This window comes from Thamnophis sirtalis, unplaced genomic scaffold (genome assembly GCF_051295495.1).
Source record: "Thamnophis sirtalis isolate CommonGarterSnake01/CBP01778 unplaced genomic scaffold, rThaSir2_p1.2 scaffold_7, whole genome shotgun sequence".
NCBI classification, from domain to species: domain Eukaryota; kingdom Metazoa; phylum Chordata; class Lepidosauria; order Squamata; family Natricidae; genus Thamnophis; species Thamnophis sirtalis.
Window position 1 is genome coordinate 33,757,585 of NW_028261387.1, and position 18,581 is coordinate 33,776,165.

Below are 18,581 nucleotides of genomic sequence, written 5' to 3' on the forward strand. Positions count from 1 at the left end.
ACTCCTGCACCCCATCAGAACGTTCGCCGAGCAAAGGCAGATTGAAATCCCCCAGCACTATAAGCCTGGGGAACTCAATCGCCAGCTTGGCTATTGATTCGAGGAGCACAGGAGGGCTGTTGTAATGCTGTTGGGAAGTAGGTACGTTAACAACAAGCCCACTTGACCCCCAAAGTCCAACTTCACCAACAGGGACTCACACCTGACAAGCTCCGGAGCAGGGATCCTACGAGGAACTAATTACTTTCAGATGATGGCAGCCACTCCCCCAACCCTTCTCTGATGTCACGGATGATGGAGCACCTGAAACCCTTCTGGGCACATTTCAGTGAGGGGGACTCTTCCCTCTGGGCCCAGCCAGGTTTCAGTAATACATGCCAGGTCTGCCCCCTCGTCTAATATTAGGTCCCGGACGAGGGGAGCTTTGTGAACCACAGACGTGGCATTTAGCAACAGCAGCCTGAGACCAGGGCCTTGACAACTCTCGCCATCTGGTCCTGGAGTGGAGCTAACAGGGCCGGAAGGAGGGATCGCTGTAACATAGCGGACCCTCCTTCCCCGGTAATGGCTAGCCCTGAAGCTCCCATCGTACCTGCCCCTCCCAGTCATGACTGTAATGCTCCTATGCTCTGTGGAAAACGGTGTTAATCTTTGGGACAAAGGCAGGATCCAGCCGTAAGATGACTCTATCGGAGTGGAAGATACATAGGTCGCCTCTAACCGACAAGGCGGCTAATTCCGATATCCTGCGGTCCGATGTGATGGCAACCAGAAAGGCAGTTTTGAGGGTCAGGTGGCGCAGGCCCACTGTCCGCAACGGTTCAAAGGGAGGTGCGGCAAGCGCTTGCAATACAACAGTCAAGTCCCAGGTAGGGTACCTATGGATGGGTGGCGGACAGATGTTGGAAGCCCCTTTTAGGAAGCCCCGAACCTGGGGATGTCTAGAAAGTGGTAACTGAGAGTCAGTGGACAGAATGGTGCCCAAGGCAGCCGCCTCTCGACGGAGTGTTGGGCGCAAGGCCTTTGTCCAACCGTCCTGCAGAAATTCCAGGACTTGTGGGATGGCCGCGGATAAAGCACTTATCTGACTGTTGAGGCACCAACGTAAGAAGGCTGACCAGGTCGCTTCGTAAATTCTGATGGTGGAAGGTCGCCTAGAAGCTTGAATAGTTTGGATGACTCTGTCAGAAAATCAGTGAAGCCTCAGGAGGTCCCCCTCAAGTGCCAGATGGCCAACTGCAGCCACTGGGGCTCTGGGTGTTGGACGGCCCCCTGGCTAAGTGAGATTTGCTCCTGAGATATGTGCCATGGCCGGGATACTGACAAGCTGACCAGGTCGGCGAACCAAGTCCTCCTCGGCCAGTGTGGAGCTACCAGCAACACCTCCGCCCCCTCCTCCAGGATCTTTCTTATGACCTGCGCGATCAGAGGAAGAGGAGGGAAGGCATACAGTCAAGCTGGAGGCCAGCAGGATTGTAGAGCGTCTGTGCCCTCTGCCCCGGGGCAGTGGAACCTGGTGAAAAAATGGGGGAGGTGTGTGTTGGTCGGTTAGGCAAACAGGGTGGCCGAACCTCCGGACAGCTGGCAGAACAGTCTCAGGTGCAAACGCCATTCCGAGTACTGGATGATGTTCTGCTTAGCCAGTCCGCCATCATGTTGTCTACGCCAGAGATGTGGTCTGCCCGAATCGATGCCAGATGCCTCTCTGCCCAGCTTCCACTTCCGACATCAGAGCCGGCTATGTTATCGGTCAGAATCAGTAGATCGCGGCCCCTGACCCGATCGAGGAAAAGGCGCAGGGCTAGTCTGGCCGCCCGAAGCTCTAGCCAATTGATGTTGTGGGCGAACTCCGCCTGCGACCATCTGCCCTGGACCACGAAAGTCCCTAGGTGAGCCCCCCAGCCGAAGAGACTGGCGTCTGTAGTTATTATCAGGTGCTCCGGTTCCCTGAAGCGACTGCCTTTGAGAGGGCCTCTGACAGCCACCACTTGAGGGAGCGGAGGACCTTCGGGGGGACTCGTATCACCCGTCTGGAGTTGCTGGCCTTTCATCTCTGGAGAGTGAACAGGAACCATTGCAGTTCTCGCATGTGCAACCGCGCCCACGGGACCACCAAAATGCATGACACCAGCTTCCCCATCAGCTGAGAGAGGGAGATGATCGACGCTGACCCAGTTGAGTGGATATTCCCCACCAGAATCCAGATGCTGTCCACCCTCTCCTGAGTAAGGAAGACTTGGCAGGTCTTGGAATCGATGATCGTTCCGAGGTGCTAGATTCTGCAGGTTGGGGTCAGGTGACTTGGCGAGGTTGACTGAGAACCCATGGAGCTGCAGAACCTTGATAGTGGTGTTCAAATCTGCCCGGGCCTGCCCCCTGGACGACGAGTAGATAAGGATGTTGTCCAGGTAGCATTCCAATCTCACGGGAAGAGACCGGAGACGTGCAGCAACAGCGGCCAGCAGCTTCGTGAATGTCTGCGGGGCTGACGAGAGGCCAAAAGGGAGACCCTTGTACTGGTAGTGGCGATCGGTGAACTGGAACCTCAAGAACTTGCGATGCGCCGGGTGAATCGGAACATGCAGGTACACTTCTTTCAGGTCGATCGAAGTCAGCAGATCGCCCCGTCTGACACAGCCCAGGATGGTCTGGAGGGACTGCATCTTGAAGCGCTTGTACACTAGATGTTTGTTCAGTTTCTTGAGGTCCAGAATCGCCCTCACCTCCCACCCCCCTGATGACTTGGGGACCAGGAAAAGGATGTAATAAAACCCCCTGCCTTCTTGACCCCTGGGGACTTCCTCTATGGCCGCTATCTCCAGGAGATGGTCTATCTCCACCCTCATAAGTTGGAGCTTGTGGGCGGACCTGGGGATGGGGCAGCGGAGGAAGGTTCTCGGGGGGAGGGACAGGAATTCCAGGGTCATCCCATGGCGGACCGTGTTCCTGACCCAACTGTCCGTTGTGGTCTCCTCCCACTGGGCTGCATAGAGCTGGAGGCGGCCGCCTATGGGGGGAGCCCTGTGATGGTCACTTAGATTTCCGAAAGGGTTTGTTAGAGTAACCCTCTCAGAATGGCTTGCGGAACCCTTGCTGCCTGCCACTGTCCCTAAACGAAGACCTATCCTGGGAGCGATCCTGAGGGGGGACGTAGGCGCGACCAGGCCCGCCGGAGGAGGTAGAGGGCTCGTTGTTCTGAAAGGAACTCTTACAAAAGAACTGGCCCTTATGCTCCTGCTTCTTAGTGACCGGAGCGAGGACCTTACGTTTATCCTTGGACTCTATCAGGAATGGATCCAAGGCATCCCCAAAAAGCTTTCCTCCCTTGAAGGGAGCGGAAGCCACCTTCCATTTCGCCTTCACATCGGCCTGCCAGTGGCGAAGCCACAGCAGGCACCTCGAGGTTATGTTCAAGGCCAGAGCCCTGGATGAAAACCAGGCTGAGAGGAAGGCGTCAGCGGAGTACTCCATGGCGGCTTCCAGTCTGTCCCGCTAGGATTTGCCATGGTCCCCGGCTGCGCCCATTGCCGTTGTATAATGTCAAGGAACAACTGGAGAGCTGGAATCAATTCCAGGGGCAGAGGTGCTTCATTAAACAAACCTGCACCAGGATCTTGGGGCCCTATGGTCACGCTGGCGGGCTGATCCGCAGGGACCTTGGCCGCAGGAGCCGGAAGGCCCATCTGGGGCCCCGCTGCCTGGGCCTTGGTGAGAATGGCCCTGAACATTGTGGGGTTGAAGAGGCCTGAACTGCTCAGGGGCAGAGTTCTCATCATCAGAGAGAACTGGGGCCTCTATCTCGGCTTCCTCCAATTCCGAGACTTCGCTGATAGCTGTGGGTGTTGGTGAAACCACCCAACGGGTAGCTTAGCTGCCAGCTGTTGCATGCCATTGGATATGCCACGTGAAATGGCCCGAGCCACCACCTCCTCCATGGCCTTCCCTTTAGAAGGGGCACCCACCCCATTACCCTTGGCTGCAGGATTAGGCCTATTGCATTTGCTAGGAGTGGGCCCTGTCTGGTTCTCCTCTTGCCTCTCCCCACTGCTGCCATGAGAGCCTGTCTGCTGCTCCATGGTAACTGGATTAATATACAGGCCTGCAGGAAGATGGAGGTAGGCCAGACGCTGGACTTCCGAGGCACTGGGCCCTGTGCTCTAGTGAGGAGAGACTGGATGGAGCCAGCTGGTGGAGGTAGCCGAGCGCTTGCACATCTGCGCTGGGGAGGTAGTTTGGCTTGGCTGGCCAAGGTTCCCTGCGGCCGCTGCAAAGGAGAGGAGGGATAGTCCCTGTCTGGCCACCCAGAGCAAGGTCCTGCATTTATGGCTGCCCTCCGCGACGATCTGCCAAGTGGAAACAGGCTGCACAGGTGGATTTGAATAAATCGCGCCAAAACCAACCGTCCAAAATGGCCGCTGTTCGTGCGTGCGCACCAGGAGCAATGTCGGGGCTTCGAGGAGCCTAGTGCTCCTTGCGAGGGGAACAGCTGTTAAACTCACCCCTCGCAACGTGGGCAATCGCCCCCGCAATCCCCGACTCGCAGAACAACTTAAGAACGAGGTTTGGCTGGGAACGCTCCAGGCAGCCTGTCCGCACTGTTTGCAAGCACCCAAATCCAAACAGGGGTAATAGGCAGGAAAACTAAGCTACCTACACTGTCCAATAGCTAACAAAACCAAAGTTTATAACACAAGGAAATATAAAAATAAAGGGAGCTACAATCTATCACAATAAAGGGTCTGGGTCCAGCTTGATGCCCAAGAACTGGAGCCCCAGAAAAAATGTCCTATAGGGTGACTGAGTTTTTTGAAACTGAGCCTCTGAGGCAACCAAGAGGCGGAGCTACAATCAATTTTAAAACTCAGTTCCTTGGGCAGCAAGCTGAAGTTAACCCGTGCTTGGACACTCCAAGCAGCGCCTAGGAGAAAAATTAGATCCCAAGAGTAGGCAGATCTAGGCCACAAAGGTAGACATGGCCACAAGCAACTTCTTTAAAACATTATAATAAACTGGAAAATACAAACATTTAAGTATATAAACTATCGGCAATACGAACAGTGAGTAGGACCAACTAGGTAATATATTATATAAAATTAATCTTTAAAATATAATTTCCATTCTCCTTCCAAATAAATGATACCAAAAGATTGTTACTTGTTTTTTCCTCCCTTTTCTTTTTACACAAAATGCTCCTTTCAGATACAGAATATACATGCTCGCTCTCTCCCTCACACACACATGAATATTGCTTGTATCCTCACTTTCTCAAAAATGGGAAGTGAAAAGGGGTATTGAAATCAAGTGAGGGAATGAGAATAGACATATAAGAGTGAGACAAAAATTGGGTAATCAAGGAAATGCCCTCTCTTCTTCCACCTACAATAAAACATCTTATTTTCCCTATACCTAGCACACTTGAAAAAACAATGGTTTTTCACCCATTTTATAAAGGTAGAACAAAAAACTTTAAAAACAACAATGAAATAACTCAGGAACCTCCTGTATTTTTATTCTCTATGTAAAATTCTCCCTCCCTCCCTCCCTCCTTCCCTCTGTGTGTGTGTGTGTGTGTGTGTGTGTGTGTGTGTGTTGTCTGTCTGTCTCTCTCACTCACTCTCACCATAATGAGAAAAACATGGGCTCTGCATGGGTACAAATGTTGGAGGGATGTTGGGTTAATGAATGAGGAAATCAGAGAGAAGAAGAAAGTGTTGATGGAGAGACAATTTAGGCAGGAGATATACAAAAAAAGCAGAAAATATAAAACAGAAAAAATTGACAAGACTATCAGAGCTCTAAAGTTAAGAAAAAGGTGCTAAGGGATAGTAGCAGTGGCAGAAAATGCATTTTCCAGAAATTGTTATGCACATCTTGACTGGTGTCTGTCTGTTTAGTTTAGAATCTGCCTTACTCCAGAATAACTTTAGGAGGATTACACTTAAAATAGAAAACTAATAAAAAAACAACCTAAGAGTCCACACAAAGTATGCAAGGCAGAGTTCCATAATACCCTATCCCAAGGCGTGGGAAATTAAAGATTTTTGGAATATAGTCAGATGGAAGTTACATGGATCTCAGGGGGATATCTTTCTAGAATGCAGGAGGCATTTTGATATCAATATATGGCATTGTAATGGTATGTGGGAAAGACCTTAGGAAACAAGAGAACAGTTGGTTAAAAGACAGGATAGCCTGCAGCTGGATAGTGAGCAGGGCAAGAGTGTCAGAAAATACCTTAGCTATTTTTTTGAGCTATAAAAGAGATCCATGGGGTGGGGGATAATTGTACTTTCACACTTGCAAGATTGATGTCAGCCTTGCAGGGTAAACCAAATGAACTAATTGTACTTTAGTTTAAAGTTATACTGACATAATTTCACATGTCTGAAAGTGTCCATATTTTCTTGGAAAAAATAAAGGGTAACCTTAAAAAAGGGCAAATCTGAAAAAGGTTCATATGGAAAAAATATTATGTTTATAACTCTGTTTTACAAAAGAAACTTCAAGAGCAAAATGAACAAACAAACAAATAAATGTAAAAATCAGCTTTCTGAAATAAGAATCGTCCTTTATAATAAGAAGTGTATGGTCATTATAGGTATAGGTCAACTAATAAATAATACGTTATAGCAATAGCAGTTAGACTTATATACTGTTTCACAGGGCTTTCAGCCCTCTCTAAGCCGTTTACAGAGTCAGCATATTGCCCCCAACAACAATCCGGGTCCTCATTTTACCCACCTCGGAAGGTTGGAAGACTGAGTCAACCCTGAGCCGGTGAGATTTGAACAGCCGAACTGCAGAACTGCAATCAGCTGAAGTAGCTTGCAGTGCTGCATTTAACCACTGCGCCACCTCGGCTCAGTTATAAAGGAAACTTAGTGGATTTTATAATTTGTAACCCATCATCAAATCATCCTTCAATTTATTTGGTTCAGTCTCCTTTCCCTTCAACTGTCCCTTATAATTTGTGTTAACTTTCTTTATCATTTTTTTCTACCAACTTTGAACTTTAAAAAAATATTGATATTGTTTTATCAGATTCATCTGCGTGACCATTGTTAGTATTAATATTTTCTCATCAGTCATCAAGTATGAGTCCCTTTGCACCCACAAGAGATTGAAGTCCAACCCATTTTGAATTCCGTTGACTCTGATCTGCCACCTATTACCTTTGACTGCTAATAGTTCAGATTTTGTAGAGAATATTAGCATACAATAAGCCTATATTCATCTGAACTGTCTGGACTCCTGATTTTCTGTACTTGAAAAATAACCTTTGTTCAGTTTTAATTCCAACACAATACAAATATTATATCTAACTCCAAGTGTCTTTGCAGCAAGCCAGATCTAAGTACTTTTTCTTTACAATGCCTTATTTTTACAAAACCACTTTCTGAACTATCCACATTTACCACCATTTTTAATGTGACCTGACATTCTCCTCACTCTCCCACCAAATCATTAATTTTATAATTGGTCATCTAAGAGAGCTCTTATACTTTCTAGATATAAAAATGTCACAGTTCATGTGACTTGTTCTTTATACATGTTACTTTTGTCAATTATAATTACTTAAAAATAAATAATAGCAATCAAAAAGGTTTGCTGACAATTTTATGAATTCTGGAGAATTTTGGGATTTGTCCTATAAGTAATTTGGCAATGTAAACATATTAAAACACAATAACCTTTGATATTGTGAAGCCTAAGAAAAGCAAAATGACAACATCACATCTTTATCCAATAATCCATAATTATGACAATCCATAAAGGTTCCATATTTCCTGTTATAAAAAAATATTTTAAGTAAAAAGATTATGAGTAGAATGAACTCAAAGATGGAATGCAAATTCTATTATATTAAAAGAAGAAAAATTAAAATGGTACAAATGTTTAAAAAATGAGATGAAATCATGACTTCACTGGGTAACATTGGATAAGCCAATTGCCATTTGCCATGTATAGTTGTTTCTTCAAATCAGAGCCATATGGTTTTGTGGGGTACAAATTCTCCACCTAATCTACACAATATAGTGCTTGCAGTTACCATTTACTAAAAGTAGAAACTTTTCCATTATATATACATATATCTCCTGTCTGCTTAACTGGATAATATAATTTCATTCAATTCTAGAGTTTCACATAAAGCAAAACGTTCCTTCAGAGCTCTTTCACTTTTTCATATTTATTCTACATGATATTCAGCACATCACTGAAGTTTGTATAAATTAGAGGGTAATCATGAATGCTAGGCACAAAATCTCTATGTTGTAAAATATTATTTGGTAACATTTTCATGTACTTTTAACCATCATACTATATAGTAACGTAAGGAAGCAAGTAAGCAAATAAATAATAAATAAATAAATAAATAAATACATGTACCTGTAATTTTATCTCTTACAAGCTTGCAGGATTCTATTTCACCAATGCTCCCAAAAAGGCTCCTGAACTCTTCTTGGGTCATGTTCTGGGGTAAGTAGTTGACTATGAGGTTGGTTTTGCTGTCATCTGTAGCTGCCCCTGTCTGCATAGGAGAAGGGCAATTTCGGCTGTTGCTGGCAGGACCATTGGTTGTATTGGATGTAGGGCCATTTGACACCTGAGGCTCCATGGTGCTAATTATCTATGCAGAAAGAAAAGGTGGAAAATATGCTTTCAATCCTCAGAGATACAGTTTCTATTTTAAAAACATACTTACAAGTGAACAAGTAGGTAGCATTCATAGCCAATTTAAGAAGAGCTTTTTTTAAAAAAAAAATCAGCTTGGTCCTTCTGCTATTGTTATAAAGTAGGTCATCCTAGTCTTTGGCAGAAAGCACATAGTAAGCTGCAGAGACAAATACAACCTCCCCTTCTTTTTGTTAATACAAAGCTAAATTTTCTTTTCATAATGCATTTGAATGTACAAATGTAACTAGGATCCTAAGTATTAATAATTGTGATTAAAATTACAAATCTATTTAAGAGGAAGAGGTCCATGAAGAGATAAAAGCTGACAAAGTAAACATATATTATCTGTTTAATTACTGTGACACCTAATATTGTAACAGGTTTATTTGGGCCATTCAAACTAAGAAAGCTATTAATGTGATATTATGAGTTTGAAGCAACAGCCTTTTAGTCTTATCAAGGACACTTATTTACATCAAGAAAGCATCTATATTCTCGGCCACCAAAGATTTCTTTTGATTCTTTATTAAATAGAACTGAAACTGCAAATCATAGAATCTAAGTTTTAGAGCGGAAGGCAACATTTCACCCCTCAAATCCAGCCCCCGTTTGGTGCAGAAAACCAAATCAAAGTATCCCAGAAATAGCTGTTTTGCTCTGTTTAAACACTACTAGTGAGGGATGACTTAGCATCTCTTTGGGTAATTGATTTCACATCTGAATTGCTGTTACTGTTGTAAGCATTTTCTTTACAACTTTCAATGGTAAGCTGACATCCTGTAACTTAAATCTATCATTTTGTGTTTTATATTCTGAAGTGATATATATTTTCTATGCAACAGCTTTTCAGAATTAGAAGAATGTTGTCATCTCTCCACTCAGTCTTCTCAAAGCTAAAGGTTCTCATGTCCTTCAATCTATCTTCAAAATCTTTGTTTCTATTGTAGTTCCCTGATCATCTTTTTTTCATTTCTGTAATTTTATTTGTCTTCTAGTATATTAGTTATCCCACCCACTTGGTTTCACCATTAAATATGATAAGCATTCCTTCCACCTCTTATTTAATTCATTTACAAAAATGTTGAAGATTGTAGTATCTCATTTAGCCTAATGAGAAAACTGTTGATCCCTTTTCACATAAGATTTTCAGTTCAACTATATATCCATTTAAATGTCATCCTATGTAGTCCAAACATAACTAATTTGCTAATGAAAAAGTCATGGGACTATTAAATGTTTTGTTGAAGTCAAGACACATTGCCTCTACACTACTCCCACAATTTATCGGAGAAATTATCAGATTAAAAAAAGTCATAAAATTAATATGGCAAGACTTGTTATAAGCTAGCATTTATAAATAAACCAATATTACACAATTAAACTTAAATTAACACAATTAAGCTTCATGTGTTGAATTACAAAAACAATGTGATTTTTACAAGATTCAGAAACAATAAGTAACAAGACTTAATAAACTATTGTTCTTTTAAGATTATATATGTTTTAAAACACACAGTGGTCTTTATGCAATTCAAAAGGGTAAAGTTTCTTATTGTAATTTATACCTATGACATACAATACAACATGTAAAGTTAAAGATTGCTTAGGACTGTTATAGTTTTCTACAGCTGCCTTTATTCAAAGACAACCAACACTTTTAGTACTTATTTCTTCCTCACCTGCTGTGGAAAAAAAATTCTTATAGCAGTAGATACATAACAAGATATGCTACTGTTATTATTTATTTATTTAAAATCATTTTGGGCCTAGCAAGCCTCCCTGAAGCCTCCTGAGACCAAAAACAGGGTGAAGGGAGACGCTACATCCCCACGCATGAGTGCACATCTCCTGCATGCATGGTAGAGACCCGAAAATCAACTGGATGGCAGAAGGCACACACGTATGCGCGGTGGAGTGGAACTGGGCAATGGTTCACGTGCCTGCGAGGTTTGCCATCACGGTTCCAGAGGAAGTTATATAGGAGGACAGTAGGAGTGGGTACACTACTTATCCAAATGAAGCTGCATAATTACCAATAGTGGTTTTGTTCTGTGCCTAAGCTAAAACCCAGACTGAAAAACAATCCAGAATGGCAAAGTAATAGCCAGCACGATTGGCATGCATCCGTCAGAAGCTCGTCATGATTTTCAAACTTAAAACTTTAGACATATGCATACACACAATCCTAAAAGCATTTCTATACTAATTCTTTTAAGAACCTCACATTTTTCAAAAACTTGATTACTTCTCCAAAAACTGGATTACATGAATCTCAACTGAATTAGCATAATGACTGGAAAAGGATAACCTTAACTACACTATGGAGAACATCTGGACCCTACTTGGGGAAATACAGGTAGTCCTCAAGAAATCACAGGCCCCTTAACGACACTTCAAAGACAACTGACATCCCCAAAAGTACATATGACTATTTCAAAGTAATAGTAGGGAGACTCCATGTGGATTAATTTAGACTATGAGGTTGTAATGGAATTCATTCAACGTCTTCTCATGTTCTCCTTTCTCCCTTAGCTCCACCATTACAAGACCAAACCAATCATAGGGGCAGCATGGTCATGTTTGGGCCAACTGATCATATGGCCTAGACAGAAAAAAGGATTGTTTTTATCTACTTATCATGCCAGCATCTATTGCTCAAATACGTTGCTATACTTTTCCTTCCTTCCTTCTTTTTTTTTTGTAAAGATTCTTGTGAAGAATCTGGACTTTTTGAAAACTTTTTTTAAAAAGCAAGTGGAATGTTTTACATTTGAAAATGCAAGCGTATTCTGCTTGATCTGCTCTAATGATGTGATGTGCCTGTTCATTCTTTAGTGCACTATTAACACATCAACCAATTTTTTTTACAAAGGCGTACTTAAACTTTTGGTTTGGCCTATTTGTTGCAATTTTTCTTCAGTGTTAAAAAAGGATTGTTTTGCTGAGCAAGATATGCCCTTGACTCAAAATATTTTTTTTGTTATTTATGCTGAGCACTGAACACTGTAAAATAATTGCTCCTCCTTCTTGTTTGGTTTCAGTGGCCAGTGAAGAAAAGAGGGTAAATTTGCAAGTGCACTTTAAAATTAAGGTAAATGGAGACAAGTTTAGACATAGCCATGAGACCTAGACAAAGTTTATTAAAGCATTTTGAAAGTACACTTTTGAAATTAATTAAATATGAATTATTTAGCATCAAGTCCTTCTGACTCAGAAGAGGTAACTGACCAAAATGTTTTGTGTAAGAGATAAAAAAATTAATAGTTTGTCTCTTTGCACTTTCCCTTTATACCACCTTAATCTCCAAGGGCATGGTCAGTTTAAGAAGGGTTAAAGTTACCCAATGTCCATCTAGATCAGGGATCTGCAACCTTAAACACTCAAAGAGCCATTTGGACCAGTTTCCCACAGAAAACACCGGGAACCCCAAAACCTGAGTGGCTGTGGCCAACTCAAGGTCACTCACTCCCACCCAGTCACAACTCCTCCCTTAGCCACACCTATCCAGCCAGCCATTAAGGCAGAGAACAAGTTGTTAAAAAACATCCAGAACCACAAAACCCTTTTGACATCTCTCTGTATCTCTCTCCCCGCTCTGTATCTCTGTGTCTATGTCTCTTTCTCCCGCCCTTTGTGTATGTGTGTGCATCTCTTCCTCTCTTGCCCCCTTTATCTATCTCTCCACTTCCTCTCTCTGTATCTCTGTCTCTCTCCCCTTTCTGCATCTCTCTATTTCTGTCTTCCTCGCCCTCTCTATCTTTCCCGTATCTCCCCATCTCTCTCCTCCCCCTCTCCCCCCTCTCTGTATCTGTGTCTTTGTCTCTCTGCCTCCCTCCCTCTGTATCTCTGTCTCTCTCCCCCCCTTCTATCTCCCACATCTCTGTGTATCTCTGTCTTTCTCCTTGGCTGGCTGTGATCGTGAGAGAAGAAGGTCGGCCAAAGGGAAGCCTCCATCATGGCTCACACTCGCTCCTCAGCAAGGCCAGATTTCCAAACAATTGCCAAGAAGAAAGAAAAGGACTAGCGAAGAGCCCCAAGGAAAGCTTGCCAGGTTGGCCCAACCTTGGCTTGTGAGAGTGAGAGATATGGGGGGGGGAAACCACTGATATGTGAGTGTCATTGGCGAGGGCACTCCAGCTTTCTCAGAGCCTGATCCCTGAAATGGGTGTGCGAGATTCAGCATGGCCAGCCCCCTTTTCCCACTGTCCTGAGCTTCTTTACTCCTCCAGTGGAGCGGTGCCGCTGCTGGCTTTCATTGAAAAGCATCCTCCAGGCGGTGATAGTCCCACATGCAAGTTTTAAAGCCACGGCTAGATGCTACGGGCCCATCCCCCTTTCCATCGTTCCCTCCTCCCAGATCCCATTCCCATCCCGCCAGCTCTCATGTTAGTGAAGCCACCGTTGGTCGTGGCTCGGTCAGTATCTCATGGCGGAGAGCAGGTTGTGTGTCCCCCTAAGCGACCGAGGCATGCTCAGCACCAACATGGCTGGAAGAAGCTCCAGCATGAGTGAGGCGCCGGAGAATCAGCTCCAGCAGCTTTTCCATTCCCACCGTTGCCCTTATCTTCTCAAGCCAGGCAAGGAGTGACTGGAAGGGGAGGGCAAGGGGAGAGGCCAGCTAGTGGTGGGATCACCTGACAGGGAGGCACAGCACAGGGCCCAAAGAACGGCATTTGGCTCCTGAGCCGCAGATTGCAGACACCCAATCTAGATCTTTCTGAGGATTATTCTGAATCCCACTGTTTGTTTTCCCAAAAGATCTGAAACTGTTTTGGATTCTGTTTCAGTCACACCCAGTCTAAGCAAAGCACTTTACATTTTGTTTTCTCCAAGCCATAGGCAACCTGGATCAGGTGGACAAAACTTATGGAACATAATATTATATTTGGAGCTTAAAGCACAGTATTTACTGACCACAAAACTGGTAAGGCAAGCTACTACATTATAAGTAGGGAGCAAGTCCTGTACTCATATGCACTGATGATGTTATCTACTTGGTTAATGAAATGTCTGCAAGCAATCAACCAGGCTCAGAGAGCACCAAGAAACTCCACAGTTCAATCTTGAGTTACATATATTCTATTCTATTGAACTGTATTATAAACTAGCAGTCAGTATTGTAGCCCTGAAGTCCTTGGAAAAGATATATGGTGTGATTTGTCGTTACCTACAAAGATTAGAATCGTATAGGCAATTATTTTTCTTGTGACACTCTAAGGAAGTGAAACTTGGACTTTTAAAGAAGCAGGACAGAAAGAATATCGATACTTTTGGACTTTGATGTTGAAAGCAAAAGTTTAACTATCAAAATATTGTTGATGAATTCTGCATTTGATATGCAGTAGTCAATGACAGAATAAGGTAGAAGGAATCTCAACATGATTTGCCAAGCAAAGCTTGTTTTTCATCTATCTAAATAGCATTACCAAATGTCTACATTTGGATTTTTTTTTGAAAAGCTTAGCATTTGTTATACAAAGAGAAACAGAAAATAATAATATTTATTTGAACTGAAAAGATTATCCTTGTAGGTTGAAATTAGTGAAAGATCTATACATTTATAGACTCTCAGTACCACTCAACATATACATATTTAAAGATTAATGCTTTTGCGGTAAGTAACAAACTTCAGAAAGCTAATTGGTCCATTTTCACCTAGATAAGAAGGGTGTATCTGTGTGATCTTGAGAAGTTTCAGAAGTGCAGAAAGACATTAGCTTACAAAAAATAAAACTGCTAAGGTAGCAAGTTGTAAGCTGTGATTGTCCCACAGCACAGACTTGTAACAAAAGGAGGAGGATTCTAATATTAATCACAGTGTGCTATTTATTTATCTGTCAAATTTATGTGATTGCTCATCTCACAAAAAGCGACTCTGGGAAGCACACAACAATCAAAATATATATAAAAGCAATAATTACAAATATATAAAAAATAATTATTTAAAACTAAAAGATTAAAAATTGAATGTACAAACCACAAGGTGTGAATAAAGTGAAATTATCAATTGCAGTAGAGCCATCTACGAATATCATAATTTCCTGAAACCTCCTGGTGACATAACCAGGTCTTGAGACTTCTGGAAAATTAACAGAACATTATTCTGTTAATTATTCTATTAATCTGACTTTGGGGGGTGAGGGGAAGGGAAGAGAATATTCCAAAAGATGGATGTCATGAGAAGACTTACTTGCAGGGTTTCACCAAATGTAAGTCCCTAGCAGATGCTACCTGCAAGATGCCTTCTCTGCCAGATATAATGATATGTAATTGGGGAGAGCTTGTCCACCAAGTAATAGGCCATGAACATCTTTAAAGTTCAAAAACAGCACCTTGAATTTTACCCAGAAGCAAACATCCAACCAATGCAAGCTTGCAGAGCAGGGGTGTAACGTATGTCATTCTAGAGGCACACATAATTGACTTGCCAATTACCTCCCAAAGACCGATTCGATCGCACAGACTAGGCCTTCTCCGGATCCCATCTGCCAGCCAATGTCGGCTGGCGACCCCCCAGGGGAGAGCCTTCTCTGTTGCAGCTCCGGCCCTCTGGAACGAGCTCCCCGTGGAGATCCGGACCCTTACAACCCTCCAGGCCTTCCATAAAGCCACTAAGTCCCGGCTGCTCCGGCAGGCCGGTGGCTGTTGAAGTATCCAGCCCCACGGTAACTATGAATGTTGTTATATTTTAAATTGTTGTTTGTCTTATTTATTCCCTTTCCTCTTTTTATTGTAAGCCGCCTGGAGTCCTCCGGGGGTGGGCGGCATACAAGACTAATAAACATACAAACATACACTGCTGCATTTTGTACCAACTAAAACTTCTGAATACTCTTCAAGGGGAGCTTTATGTAGAGGGCATTACAGCCATCCAATCTGGATGTTATTAGGACGCAAGTGAACAGATCTTCCTGATTCAGGAACAGAAACAACTGATACAAACAAAAACAGATGCAAAGGCCCTCTGGCCACAACTACCACTGTTTTTTGAGCAGAAGTTTTGAGGATCCCCAGGTTGAGCAATGGGTCTGTCTAGACCCATTGCGCAACCCCAACCCCAACTTGCCTCACCAAAGATGGCATAGTCCTGGAACTGGCAACCCCCAAATTCAATCTTGCCAGGGTTCAACTGAAGCCTGTTGTGCATCATGAAGATCATCACAGACTCCAGGCACTGGGATAAGATGTTCACAGTACTGCAGAATACTGTCACCTTCACTAGCTTTGTTGTTGCTCAGATTTCCTAAGGCCCATTTGACTTCACATTCTAGGATGTTTGGCTCCAGGTCAGTGACCACCCCATTGTGGTTATCAGGGATGTTAAGTCCGTTCTTGTATAGTTCTGTGTAATTTTGCCACCTCTTCTTAATCTCTTCTGCCTCTGTTAGGTCCCTGCCATTTTGGTCCTTTATCATGCCCATCTTTGCATGAAAAATTCTCTTCCTATTTCCAATTTTCTTGAAGAGATCTCTGGTCCTATTCTATTGTTTTTTTTTTCTATTTCTTTGTACTGTTTATTTAAGAATTCTTATCTCTTCTAGCTATTCTCTGGAATTCTGCAGATTGGGTGTATCTTTCTCTTTCTCCCTTGCCTTTCACTTCCCTTCTTTCCTCAGCTATTTGCAAAGCTTCCTCCGACAGCCATTTTGCTTTCTTGTATTTCTTTTTCTTGGGAATGGTTTTAGTAGCTCGGTTGCGATCGGACTTGGACTCCACCGCAGTAGATCCAGCTGAGACACAGGAGGATCATTTGCCACATCAGTTCTGGGTTGAGTTCCAGGAAGTTGCCTCTGGGGATGTGGACAAGGCCATCCGAGCTGTAAGTGCCTCCACTTGTATTCTGGACCCGTGTCCCTCCTGGCTGGTGGCTAACAGCAGGGAGGTGACACATGGCTGGATCCAGGCGGTTGTCACCGCCTCTCTTCGGGAGGGGCACTTCCCCGCCGTACTCAAAACGGCGGTGGTGAGACCCCTCCTAAAGAAACCATCGTTAGATCCAGCCATCTTAAACAACTTTCGTCCTGTCTCCAACCTTCCCTTTATCGGGAAGGTTGTTGAGAAAGTGGTGGCCTTTCAGCTTCGACGGGCCTTGGAGGAAGCTAGCTATCTTGACCCCTTCCAGTCCGGCTTCAGACCTGGTTACAGCACAGAAACCGCTTTGGTCGCATTGACCGATGATCTCTGGAGGGCCAGAGATGGAGGCTATGCGTCCATCCTGGTTCTCCTTGACCTCTCAGCGGCTTTCGATACCATCGACCATGGTATCCTTCTGCGACGACTGCGGGAGGTGGGAGTGGGAGGCACTGTTTTGCGGTGGTTCTCCTCTTACCTCTCGGACAGGTCGCAGTCGGTGTTAGTGGGGGGGCAGAGATCGTCCCTGAGGCCCCTAACATGTGGAGTACCTCAGGGTTCGGTCCTATCCCCCCTACTATTTAACATATACATGAAACCGCTGGGCGAGATCATTCGGAGGCACGGGATAAAATACCATCAATATGCGGACGATACACAATTGTATCTGTCCGCCCCGTGCCAACTCAATGAAGCGGTGGACGTGATGAACCGGGGTCTGGAGGCCGTTAAGGACTGGATGAGTGCTAACAAACTGGTGCTCAACCCGGATAAGACCGAGTGGCTGTTGTGTTTCCCCCCCAATAATTTGGCTAATACACCAACGCTTAGGCTGGGGGGTCAAATTTTATACCCCTCAGATAGGGTCCGCAACTTAGGAGTCCTCCTGGATCCACAGCTGACTTTTGACCACCAGCTGTCAGCTGTGACCAGGGGGGCATTTGCCCAGGTTCGCCTGGTCCGCCAGTTGCGGCCCTACCTAGATCGGGGGGCCCTCACAACAGTCACTCGAGCCCTTGTGATCTCTAGACTGGAATACTGCAATGGGCTCTACATGGGGTTGCCCCTGAAGTGCATCCGGCGACTACAGCTAGTCCAAAATGCAGCCGCGCGAGTGATAGTGGGCGCACCTCGGTTCGCCCACGTTACACCTGTCCTCCGCGAGCTGCACTGGCTGCCTGTTGGTCTCCGGGTGCGCTTCAGGATAATGATGACCATCTTTAAAGCACTCCATGGTAGTGGATCTAGGTACTTGAGAGACCGCCTTCTGCCGATTACCTCCCTAAATCGACCAATCAGATCGCACAGACTGGGCCTCCTCCGAATTCCATCTGCCAGTCAATGTCGACTGGCGACCACACGGAGGAGAGCCTTTTCTGTTGCTGCCCCGACCCTATGGAACGAGCTCCCCATGGAGATCCGCACCCTCACCACGACCCAGACCTTCCGCGCAGCCCTCAAGATCTGGCTCTCCCAGCAGGCCTGGGGATAGGCTTCCAATTACCCGCCCGAGTGTTTGATTGCTGAATGAAAGCTGTGTTTTATTATTTTTCTTTTGTTCACAAAGTGTTTGTTTTGACCTTGCACTTCCCCTCCCCTGTGGTTGTAAGCCGCCCTGAGTCCCCTCAGGGAAAAGGGCGGCATATAAATCCCAATAAACCTAAACCTAAACCTAGTTGCTATCTCTTGTACAATGTTGCACACCTCTGTCCATAGTTCTTCAGGCACTCTGTCTATCAGATCTAATTCCTTAAATCTATGTCACCTCTACTGTATATTCATCAGGGATATGATTTAGTTCACACCTTAGTGGCCTAGTGCTTTCCCATACTTTCTTCTGTCTAAGCCTAAATTTTGCAACAAGAAGCTCATGGTCTGAACTACAGTCAGTTCCTGGTTTTTACTGATTATATAGAGCTTTTCCATCTTTGGCTGCAGAGCACATAGTCAGTTTGATTTCTGTGTTGATCATTTGATGATGTCCATGTGTAGAGTCATCTCTTGAGTTGTGAGAAAAGAGTGTTTATTATGATCATCGTATTCTATTGACAAAA

General features: G+C 44.4%; 1 protein-coding gene across 4 annotated transcripts in view; it reads right to left on the bottom strand.

The window, feature by feature from the left end:
• Positions 1-18,581, bottom strand: part of ELAVL4 (ELAV like RNA binding protein 4) — a 125,873-nt gene that overhangs the window by 70,760 nt on the left and 36,532 nt on the right. For all 4 annotated transcript variants that reach the window (XM_014066648.2, XM_087719695.1, XM_087719694.1 and 1 more), the window contains exon 2: positions 8,389-8,629. In XM_014066648.2, the coding sequence (XP_013922123.1) occupies positions 8,389-8,629 (241 nt within the window). The remainder of the gene's footprint in view (positions 1-8,388; positions 8,630-18,581) is intronic.